The sequence below is a fragment of the Furipterus horrens genome, unplaced genomic scaffold (genome assembly GCF_987537825.1).
Source record: "Furipterus horrens unplaced genomic scaffold, mFurHor1.1.pri manual_scaffold_1, whole genome shotgun sequence".
Lineage (NCBI taxonomy): Eukaryota > Metazoa > Chordata > Mammalia > Chiroptera > Furipteridae > Furipterus > Furipterus horrens.
Window position 1 is genome coordinate 117,908,054 of NW_028327171.1, and position 10,557 is coordinate 117,918,610.

Consider the following 10,557-nt stretch of genomic DNA (forward strand, 5'->3'; position numbering starts at 1 on the left):
ACCCCTACTGGTTTTCATAGTCAGAAGCAATGAAGCTTTTTTCCCCCTGGTGCTGGAACCATGAGATAATAGGTCTTGTCTGGTGCTGGGGGTACTCCCCAGGTGTCCTTCTTGACTTTTTAAAATGTTTGACTGTGCTTTCCACTGTCCTGCTGCTGCTGCCGCCACCACACTGTGTCCTCTCTGCCCTGGCTCCACCCCTTCTACCTGTCTGGATGAGTATTTCTTCTTTATATCTTTGTTTGTTGGACGCCATGCATTCGATTTTCTGGAACTTTTGGTTGTCTCCAGTTTTGCGGTAATTGTATTCCTTCTTAGTTGTGGAGTGAGTTGCAACATGTCTGTCTAAAAAATCGTTTTTGTTATTCTTACACATAGGCAAAAAGAAAAGAAAAGAAAAAATTAGGATGGTTGCAAATTATTTTTGCTTTTTATAATCTTGTTTGCTAATGTGGTAGAGAGAAATTAAAAGCTTCAAGCACTCAATATTCATTGTCAGTTGAATACCTACTATGCATTGTTTTAAAAATATCATTTATATTTCCCTCAAAAGATCATGCATTTATATTCTATTATCATAGAAAAAAATTTCAGATGGAAACATCCATATTTATAAAAGTTAAAAGTTGTACAGATGATTTGGCAAAGTTGAGATTTGAACCAAAGACTTTATGGCTTGAAATGACAAACTCTTTATCTAAGCTCCCCGCCTTCTTAAAAATCTCTCAGAAACATTCTAATAGAGTAATATATTCATACATAAATTACCTAAAAGAAATAAGCAAAGCACAAGTAATTTTGGTTGACTGTTTCTCAAAATTAAGTCCTAACTCCCAGAATCTAAGAGGAATTAAGTTTGCAAACAAAATTAATGTTGCGAATCAGTTAGCCTTAAAATGGGGCAATCATCTCAAGTTATATGGGTTGTCCCAGTGTAATCTCATGGGTCCTAAAAACTGAAAGAGGGCTCTCTATACTGTTATATTGATCCATATGTATGTTTTTATGCCAGTACTATGTTGCTTTAATCACTATGGACTTGTAGTATAGTTTGATATTAAGTAGCACGATTCCTCCAATTTTCTTCTTCTTTTTTCAGATCACTGTTGCTATTGGGGTCTTTTTTGGTTCCATATATTAGGGGGACCCCCCAAAAACTGTAATTATCTTCTAGAGGTTGGGCTGCTTATAGTACCGTCTCCCCCCACCCCACCCCCTGCTATGTGAGTATTCTAGGAACTCATCTGTATCAGTGTACTAGCCGGTGTTGTGGTGAGAAGCTTCATTTGACTTCAACAATTTTTCTTGAAGACTCTTTCAACATGTTTGCCCATTCTATGTTGGGTGATTTATGAGTGCACCTGCCTACACTGTGCTGAGTGTTCAGCTCTTTTTGAACAAAAACAGTATGACCCCTAAGCACCACCCTCCCTTTATACCTGATCTTGCCCCAAGTGGCTTTTTTGTTTGTTTTTTTCTGTGGATGAAAAATGTCCTCAAAGGAAAACGTTTTGCTGACATGGAAGAGGTGAAACAAGCAAACAAAAATGAACAAAAACAAACAAAAAGAAGCACTAAAAGGCATAAAAATTAACAAGTTCAAAAACTATTTTCAGCAGTGGAAAAAACATCTCAATAGATGAGTTCCATCAAATGGAGAGTCCTTTGAGGTTGCCTGAAGTTTAAATATGTAAGAATAAATACACAGTTTTTAATAAATAAATTTCAGGATTTGGGGATTCCCCTTCTTATAATCTTTCTATCCCCCTCTATTTATTTATTTGCTTTTATAAGTTGGAGTAAATGTTGTAATGAGCATTTTAGTGTGTTTGAACTAATCACCAGCATTCATTGATAAAAAGTGATGAAGATAATGTTATAAATCCTATAAAACATCTAGAGTATAAAAATATGTATTGTCTTCATTACAGCTCATAAAATATGTTAATAAAAATTTAAAAGTTTGAAATATTACCTGAAATCAGAAGTGACCCTTGCAGGGTTTTTTTTTTATGATATGTGGTTGATCTCTTGATACCTGCAGTGGGGGCAAAGTTTGAGTAGAGATGAAAAGAGATAGAGGATGATTTCCCTTATTCAAAAATAAGGTAACATCTATAATTTTATACTTTGTTTAAGAAAAGAATATGGAGCACAGTTTTAAAATAAAATGGTGATTGTCTTTCATGTTGCAGGGAATCTTGGAATGGATTCCGAAGTTGCTAAAGCAAACAACCTAGGTTTTGTTGGATGCCTGTCCTCAGTCCAGTACAACCACATATCTCCACTGAAGGCAGCTCTGCGCCATGCAACCATCTCACCTGTGATAATCCAAGGGACCTTAACAGAATCCAGCTGTGCCTCTATGATGGATTCAGATGTGAATGCAGTTACCACAGTGCATTCTTCATCAGGTACACAAGAGAATATGCAATGGAACTTACTTCAGTAGTACTACTTTTGATGTCTTTAAGAAACTTCCAGGTTAAAGACTAATATTACTCAAATCCTTACCTTGTATGAATACAGATGATTAAGAACTATGCCTGATTTCTCATGGGTGATTTTCATATATTTAATATAGTCCTACTTTTAAGATAATGGGTAGTTAGTACTAAGTGCATATTTTCAAATATTACTATATAGATATACATATTTACTATTGTTTAAATGGCAACTTCTCTAAAGACTGTTGAGTTTAGGGCTCAGAAATGCAAGCTGTTTTTGACTAATATAAGACATGTGATTCAAATCCACCCCTCTTAATTGTAGAAAAGTCCCACAGCACTTTCATCCATATATTTTCTGTTTTACCACTCCATAAAATATCTTTTTTGTCTATTTTTTAGTCATTGTCATCCTGGGTATCTTGACATGTTCCCAGGGTGTGTGGTTATCAGTTGCCAAATAAGTTGTTAATTATGAGCAAAGACAGGGGATTGAGTTCTGTTTTCTGCTCATCTCCAGTCTTGGTGTTTTCCTGTAGTAATGAGGTACAGTAAAAATAACCTGAACAAGACACTTTACTAGCCTTCATTTAATTCTGAAACTGCCATAAATGAAATCTAGAGCTTTGAATAAGTTATTTAATGGCTTCTATCTAATATCTTTATATGTGGAACAGGAAAAGTAATATTCATGCTGTAGTCTTTTCCTAAGGATAAAATAATAAAACAATAATGATAGGTGCTATAGGTCCTGAAAATTTCATGTGCCATATATATATATATATATATATATATATATATATATATATATATATATATATATGAGTAACCCTGGCTGGTTTGGCTCAGTGGATTGAGCGTCGGCCTGCGAGCTAAGTGTCGCTGGTTCGATCTTCCAGTCAGGGCACATCAGAGAAGGAAAACTCTGACTCCAAAAAACCTCCGCTGCCTTGCGGCATACCTCTTCAGGGGAAAGGCTAAGGGAGTAAACCCCGACAGAAAATCCGGAGCCGGAGTCCCTAAGGCGGTTTGACGTTGTAGTCAACACCGGCAACTCCTGCGGCGCACCTGAAGCCAAGCTGTATTGACTCCGTCTTTCCCTTGGACCCTTCAGCTGCAAAGAGAGGGGGGGTCTGCTGCATGGGCAACAGCAGACCCTCCATATCACCCTGCCCAGGCTCTGTAGCTTCAGCTTCACTGGAGAGGACACTCCAGCGTCATCACAAGATGTCGATTCAACACGGGAGGAGACAGATACCGTGTCACTCCCGAGTCGGACTGCACAACCATTCTCGGCGGTGCAGATAGACTCTTAAGAAGCTACACCATCGTCTCTCGAGATGGACGGCTGCCGATGACGATATATGAGTATCATTACCACCTATTTGCAGACTACTTAAAAAGGCATCTAGCTCAATGTCACCAGACCAAGTGGCAGAGCAATGACTCAAACCCATATCTATGTGCACCTAAATGTGACACACTTTTTCTTATACCATGTATGCTAATATACATAAAGTAAAATCCCTCTCTCTTTAGGGAGAATTTTTGGGAGTGTTCATTCTTTATCGTTTTTGTCCTTCCTTATCAATGAACTCAATGACCTTTTGCAGCAGAAGCAGGGTGGCTCATGTGCTTGAGGTTAGAAGCCCTTGTCATACCTAGGGACTGTCCAACAAAGCACAGCAGGTAGGCCGAGGGATAAGCTGTAGGCCACGGCAGACATGGATGGGGCACCCCCATCCTCAATTTCAACCTATGACCTTACAACTTATATAGAAACTAACATAGGATATAACTAGGATACTTCAAATGCTTTTTTGTGAATGTTTGAGTTTTTTTCAAAATTCCAACTCACAAACATTTGAGAGCACTTAGTCTAATCCTCAGCTCTGTCATCTCAACTCCTTATGATAGTTCTCCTCCCGGCAGTTTAAATTAAGAATGAAGTCTCCTGTCTCTTACTTCTTTCAGATCCATCTGGAAAGACAGATGAGCAGGAACCACTCACCAATGCAGTTCGAAGTGACTCGGCTGTCATTGGAGGTAAAACATTCTTCATTTTTTAAAGTATATTTTATTGATTATTATATTATACTTGTACCAATTTTTCCCCTTTGCCTCCCCTACCCAGCACTTCCTTTCCTTCCAGCAAACCCTCACCCTTAGTTCATGTCCATGGGTCATCCATATAAGTTTTTTGGCTCCTCCATTTACTTTACCATTCTTAATGTCCACCTGTCTATTTTGTACCTACCAGTTATGCTTCTTGATCCCTGCATGTTTTCTCCCATTTTCCCATTTCCCCCTCCATATGACCTCTATATATATGGTTCTGTTCCTATTCTGGTTCCTATTCTGTTTGCTTTGTTTGTTTTTGTTGTTTAGATTCATTTGTTGGTAGTTGTGAGTTTGTTGTCATTTTAATGTTCATAGTTTTGATTTTCTTTTTTTTTAAATGTATCCCTTTAACTTTTTATATAATAAAGAGTTGGTGATGATAAACTCCTTTAGCTTTACCTTGTCTGAGAAGCACTTTATCTGCCCTTTCATTCTAAATGATAACTTTGCTGCATAGAGTAATCCTGGTTGTAGGTCCTTGCTTATCATTACTTTGAATACTTCTTGCCAGTCCCTTCTTGTTGGCAAAGTTCCTTTTGAGAAATCAGCTGACAGTCTTATCAGAAATCCTATGTAGGTAACTTTCTTGTTTTCTCTTGCTGCTTTTAAGATTCTCTCTTTATCTTTAACCTTTAGCATTTTGGTTATGGTATCTTAGTGTGTTCTTCTTTGTGTCCATCTTGTTTAGGACTCTGTGCTTCCTGGACTTGTATGTCTATTTTCTTCACCAGATTAGGAACGTTTTCCTTCATTAATTTTCAACTAAGTTTTCAATTTCTTGGTCTTCCTCTTTTTTTCTGGCACCCTTGTGATTTGGATGTTGGTGCATTTAAAGTTGTCCCAGAAGTTTCTAAGCCTCTCCACATTTTTTTTCAATTCTTGTTTCTTCATTCTGTACTGGTTGACTGTTTATTTTATCTTTATGCTCCAAATCATTGATTTGAACCCTGGTTTCCTTCCCTTGAGCATTGGTTTCATGTGGATTTTTTTTCATTTCACTTAGTATAGCCTTCACTTCTTCCCTTATGTGTTTGTTGTACTCTATTATTTCTGTGAACATTGTTTCCACCAGTGGTTTGAACTCTGCATCTGTTAGGTTGGCTATCTCCTTGTTGCTTAGTTCTCCCTCTGGAGCCTTGATCTGCTCCCTCTTTTGAGCCATACTTCTGTCTCCTGAACTTGACAGCTTCCTGTGTTTTCCTCTGTGTATTAGATAGAGCTGTTGTACTTGTTACATTGTAAGGGGAGGAGCCTTAGGTATTCATTGGTGCTGGGTGACAGGTTTCACCACCTTGTGGCACTGTATGTGGGGGAGGGGTCAGAGAGGGAACAATGTCACTTGCTCATCCTTTGCCCCTTTTCTGGTCACTTTACCTTCTTTCTGTATGCAACTGGTACCCCTCTAAATGTTGCCCTGATGATGGTTCCCAGAGTATGTGGCTTTGTGGACATTCAGGACTATGGGACCCCCTAAACAGACTCTCCTAAGAGACCAGCAGTTTCTTCCACTGCACTAATCCCCACTGCGTTTCACAGCCAGAAGCAATAGACTTTATTTTTCCATCACTTGAACTATGAGCTGTGCAGTCTGGCCTGGGACTGGAATCTTTTATAATGTGTGAGTGCTCATTCTGCTGGCTGGTCAGAGCCACTGCCTTGCCGCATAACCACCACACTGTGTCTTCTTTGCCCCAGCTTCCTGTCTCCACCCCTCCTACCTGTCTTGATGAGTATTACTTCCTTATATTTTTGTTTGTTGGACTTCCATGCAGTTCAATCTTTTGGTAATTCTGGTTGTTTTTTGTTTTGAGGTAGATGTAATCCTTCTCATGGTTGTGCAAAGAGGTGAAATGTGTCTATCCATGCCTCCATCTTGGCCAGAAGTCCCATTCTTTGTTGATGAATACAGAAAAGACATAAATAATTTGGTACCTTGGAAGTTTATCTGAATCCTTTCTTAATTATGGCCATCCAGCACTAGGGACCTCACATTATTTTCAAGACTGTGTGCCTTTTCATGAAAAGTTATGTGTACTGTATGATCAAAAGTACCTTCTTCCCCAACACCAACAGCTCCATGGATGTATTCCACCCCAATCCACCAGGCAGCTGGATAATGGATCAACAGCTGGATAATTTACTTAGAGACAGGCAGCATGCACTGTGTTAATCTCTTCCAATTGTTGATTTTTCTGAAGTACATGTAAAGTAAACCAATAAATCTACATATGTGAAAGGGCCACATTTGGGCAGACAGATGGGTGAATATGCATCCTTTCATGTTTTCTCCGTAAGTAAATGGGGTTGGCTCTATTGAGTTTTGTGAAGCCCCCACACTATAGTTTTGAATCCAGCAGCATTTATGGTACAGATGCAGATCTCAGCTGCTCTGCTGTGAGCTCAGCTCCCTGACTCACTTGCTCTGTCATTTTCTCACTGTCTGCTGGCCTTGCCACGCCTTTGATTGTGCTTCAGTCTGCTGCAGCCTCTGGCAGCCTTGATTTTTCTGTCTGGGATTTGTAACACAGAATGCCTCCCAAATCTTGTTTAATATAAGTTGCTTGTGAGAAACTATATTTGTTTACATTTGATGATCACAGTCCTAGCAGGTGGCCCCATCCCTGCCTTCTGGCAGTTAGATGAAGTTCTTTTTTTAAAGTCAGCAGTATCCATTTATTTGACTTCTATTTAATGAACTCCAACTTTGGGTTAGGGCTTATGCTCAGTGTAAAAATGTGAGGATGAAAGATATGGGCACTGCTCTCAAAAAACCCATGGTCTGGTGTAGGTCTGGCTAAATAAATAGACAAAGTAGAACAAATGAGTAGTGTTTGGGGGGGGGTGGAGTACAAAAAGCTGTGGGAGCACAACGGCACACCAACCCAATAAGATTATAAGGAAAGAAAATACATTTCCTTAAGGAAATTCTTCAAATGCCTGACCTGAATTTCCACTTTAGGGAAAAAAGTCCAGCTTAATTTTAATTTGGCATCAAAAAATGTAGGAATAAATTTGGTGCCTGTTTCCCTTCCTATAATTAATTTATCATTTGACAAGTGGAGAAAAGCATTTTGTGACTGCTGATTTTTTCCCACCCATGTACACTCTTTTGTAAATATCTTTAATAGCAGGAAAGTCATCTCAACCCCAGGGTAAAATTCCCAGAAGTTAGTATAGCCTCCAACTCTGAATACTCTACCTGCTGAAGGAGGAGAAACCATTTCTGTACTTCCTCTCTTAAAGCTTCAGCCCATTCCTGAGTGTCACTCACTACCACCCAGTTTATTCATAGGTTTATTAACTTAGAAGGTTTTACTCTGTCTTCTTCTAAGATAGTTGCAGAAAATACTACATTATGCTTCATTTTAAAAGGTAAGCAAACTTAATCAGGGCCTCAGCTCCAATAAAAATCCATAGGAAATACGCATTCACTATATTTGACTTTCTAAAGTTTATACTTATATAAATCACAATGCAAGGTGTTCAAAAGTAACTTTGTAAAGTAAACATATTTTCTCAATGTCCATTCTACAGTAGAATATATACTAATGTTCTTATAATATTGGTAATAATAATATTAATGTAATAATACATTTAACTTTGAATATAATAAATGGTTTTCAAATATTTAGTGTAGAGAAACCTGTATTCCTGTGTAGATGCATTCTCCCTTTTAAAGGTGGCAATATCCACATTTTGAACATCCTTTGCTGATTTTGCTTTTCATATCCCAAGAGCCTTCCTGGCAAAGGTAGAAATAAGACATTAGGGATTAGCAAGGGTGACTTGCCAAAGAAGGTCCAGTAAAGTCTATACAATCAAAGTAGTGGAGTCTCACACAATTAGGCAGAAACTTTCATTTCAGCTGGCTTTGCATTTCTGGAGAACAGAGGCATACTACCTCTGAGCTAGCCTGTGTCTGACAGTTTACAGTACAGAGCAGTGTAGGAGTGCCCTAATATTTGGGAAGCATTTCACTAGTAAGAAAACATTTTAGCAAGGCAAACATATACCATGAACACCTTTACATCAGGAGAATATTATTGTGATGTGAGATGATTAAATATTATTTTCCAGGACACTAAAATATTTCTAAAATGCCCATTTGCAAAATTACAAAAAAAAATGTGCTAATTACAAATGATTCTGACACATTCTTTAAAGCAGGTCTTGAGGAAATTTAATAAGAAATCTTTTGCTTGTCTGATTACATAATTATTTGATGGCATTCTTATTCCATTAAATAAAACCTCTGATTTAAACTGGGGTTTTCTTTATTCTAGAAGAAGAAGCTTTTTGTAATTGAAGACTGGAGGTGTTTCAGCAGGTCTTTATTTCTGTTGTTTGTTTTGTTCTGTTCTGTTGTTTTTTGTTTTGTTTTCTTTTGTTCTCATTTCTTTACTCCTCCTAAGTGGCTTCCTCATCTAGACTGAATCATCTCTCTGCAGTGGGCGATCTATGATAATGTCTTTCTCTCATTTGTCCCCTTTCTCAACAGGAGTGATTGCAGTCGTGATATTCATCATCTTCTCCATCGTTGGCATCATGACCCGGTTCCTTTACCAGCATAAGCAATCACACAGTACTAACCAGATCAAGGAGAAGGAATACCCCGCAAACTTGGACAGTTCCTTTAGAAATGACATTGACTTGCAAAACACAGTGAGCGAGCGAAAGAGGGAATATTTCATTTGAAAAACTGCAGGGTCAACTAATACTCTTTTGTTGTTAAGTTTTTTCTCCTCTTTCTTTTGTATCTTAATTCTGCTCATTTTCTTTCTCTCATTTTTTTCTTATTTATTTTTGGAACACTGTCCACAGCATTTACCTTCTTGACCCAGCCCAGGATCCTTGGCTGCTATGGCCACTGTCTTTCTTTTTGACAATGATCACTCAAAAAACCGACTTTACTACTCTAGACAAGGAAGAGACACATGTGTGCACATGTGCATATTCAGTTCTGTATTCCATTTTCTAAGATGCACCCTTTAGTTCTGCTGTTGTTAATTTTCACAGGTTTACTTTGAACTTCAGCTCAGTGACCTAGGCATTATCAGTCATTTTTGACATTCTCCCTCATCTCAAATACATGCCTACCAGGGAACTCAAGAGAGAAAAGAAGATACTAGAGGCCTGGTTTCCTTCAATAGCACTTTAAAAGGAACAAGAGAGGTTTGTTTCATATTCATGTTCCTTACCACAGGAATGCCATTGACCAATCTCATAAATAACTCTTTTTCTCTCTGACTCTTATCCCCTGAGTATTTTCAAATATAGGCTTCCTGATTTTAGTGAGCTATTATTGTGCTCCTACTTTACCACTCTCTCAAAGGCCAACACTTTAGAACTACATATTCAAGCCTAACTTTGAAGAAGCATGAAAAGAGTAGCTTAAAACTAGGAGGAAAAAGAGTGCTGCTAGGAAGTAGATGTTTTATAACTTCAAAAATGCCTCTGCCAACTTCATAAGAAATGTTAGCTAGGTTATTCCTGGAATTATTATATACTGGTATATATATCTGGAACATTAAAAAATTCAAGTAACAGTCTAAAATATTACCTGGTTCTATAAATGAACTTAAGCCATCTTGATTCAGCTTTAAAAGAAAACCAAACAAACAAACAACAACAAAAAAAAATTACTGCATGAAAGAAGAGAAATACAGAACAGAATTCTTCCCTTCCATCCACTCATTAAAGATCTGGTGAAGAAAGTTAATGCAGGTTTATTATTTCTGAGCAAACATAATGATCCACCTCTGTCCATCAAGCAATATCCTAGGAGGTTTAGGATGTTCTGACAGATGAGGCATGGTTAGTTACAACACCCTCACTGGTTAACTTTGGAGGAGTTTATAGGCCCTAGAGCACATCATATTTTCAAACCTGCTATATACTATGTATATAATAAAAGCAGACTTTCCATTCTTTGCTTCTTTGATAACAAAGCATAGAAGAGACACAATCATTCCTCCAAGAAGTCATCTTG

General features: G+C 37.9%; 1 protein-coding gene across 1 annotated transcript in view; it reads left to right on the forward strand.

The window, feature by feature from the left end:
* The window catches only part of CNTNAP5 (contactin associated protein family member 5), a 1,232,224-nt gene extending 1,222,961 nt beyond the window's left edge, over positions 1 to 9,263 (forward strand). The window contains exons 22-24 of the mRNA XM_090279100.1: positions 2,196 to 2,414; positions 4,422 to 4,493; positions 9,067 to 9,263. Of these exons, the coding sequence (XP_090135226.1) occupies positions 2,196 to 2,414; positions 4,422 to 4,493; positions 9,067 to 9,263 (488 nt within the window). The remainder of the gene's footprint in view (positions 1 to 2,195; positions 2,415 to 4,421; positions 4,494 to 9,066) is intronic.
* Positions 9,264 to 10,557: the final 1,294 nt, after the last annotated feature.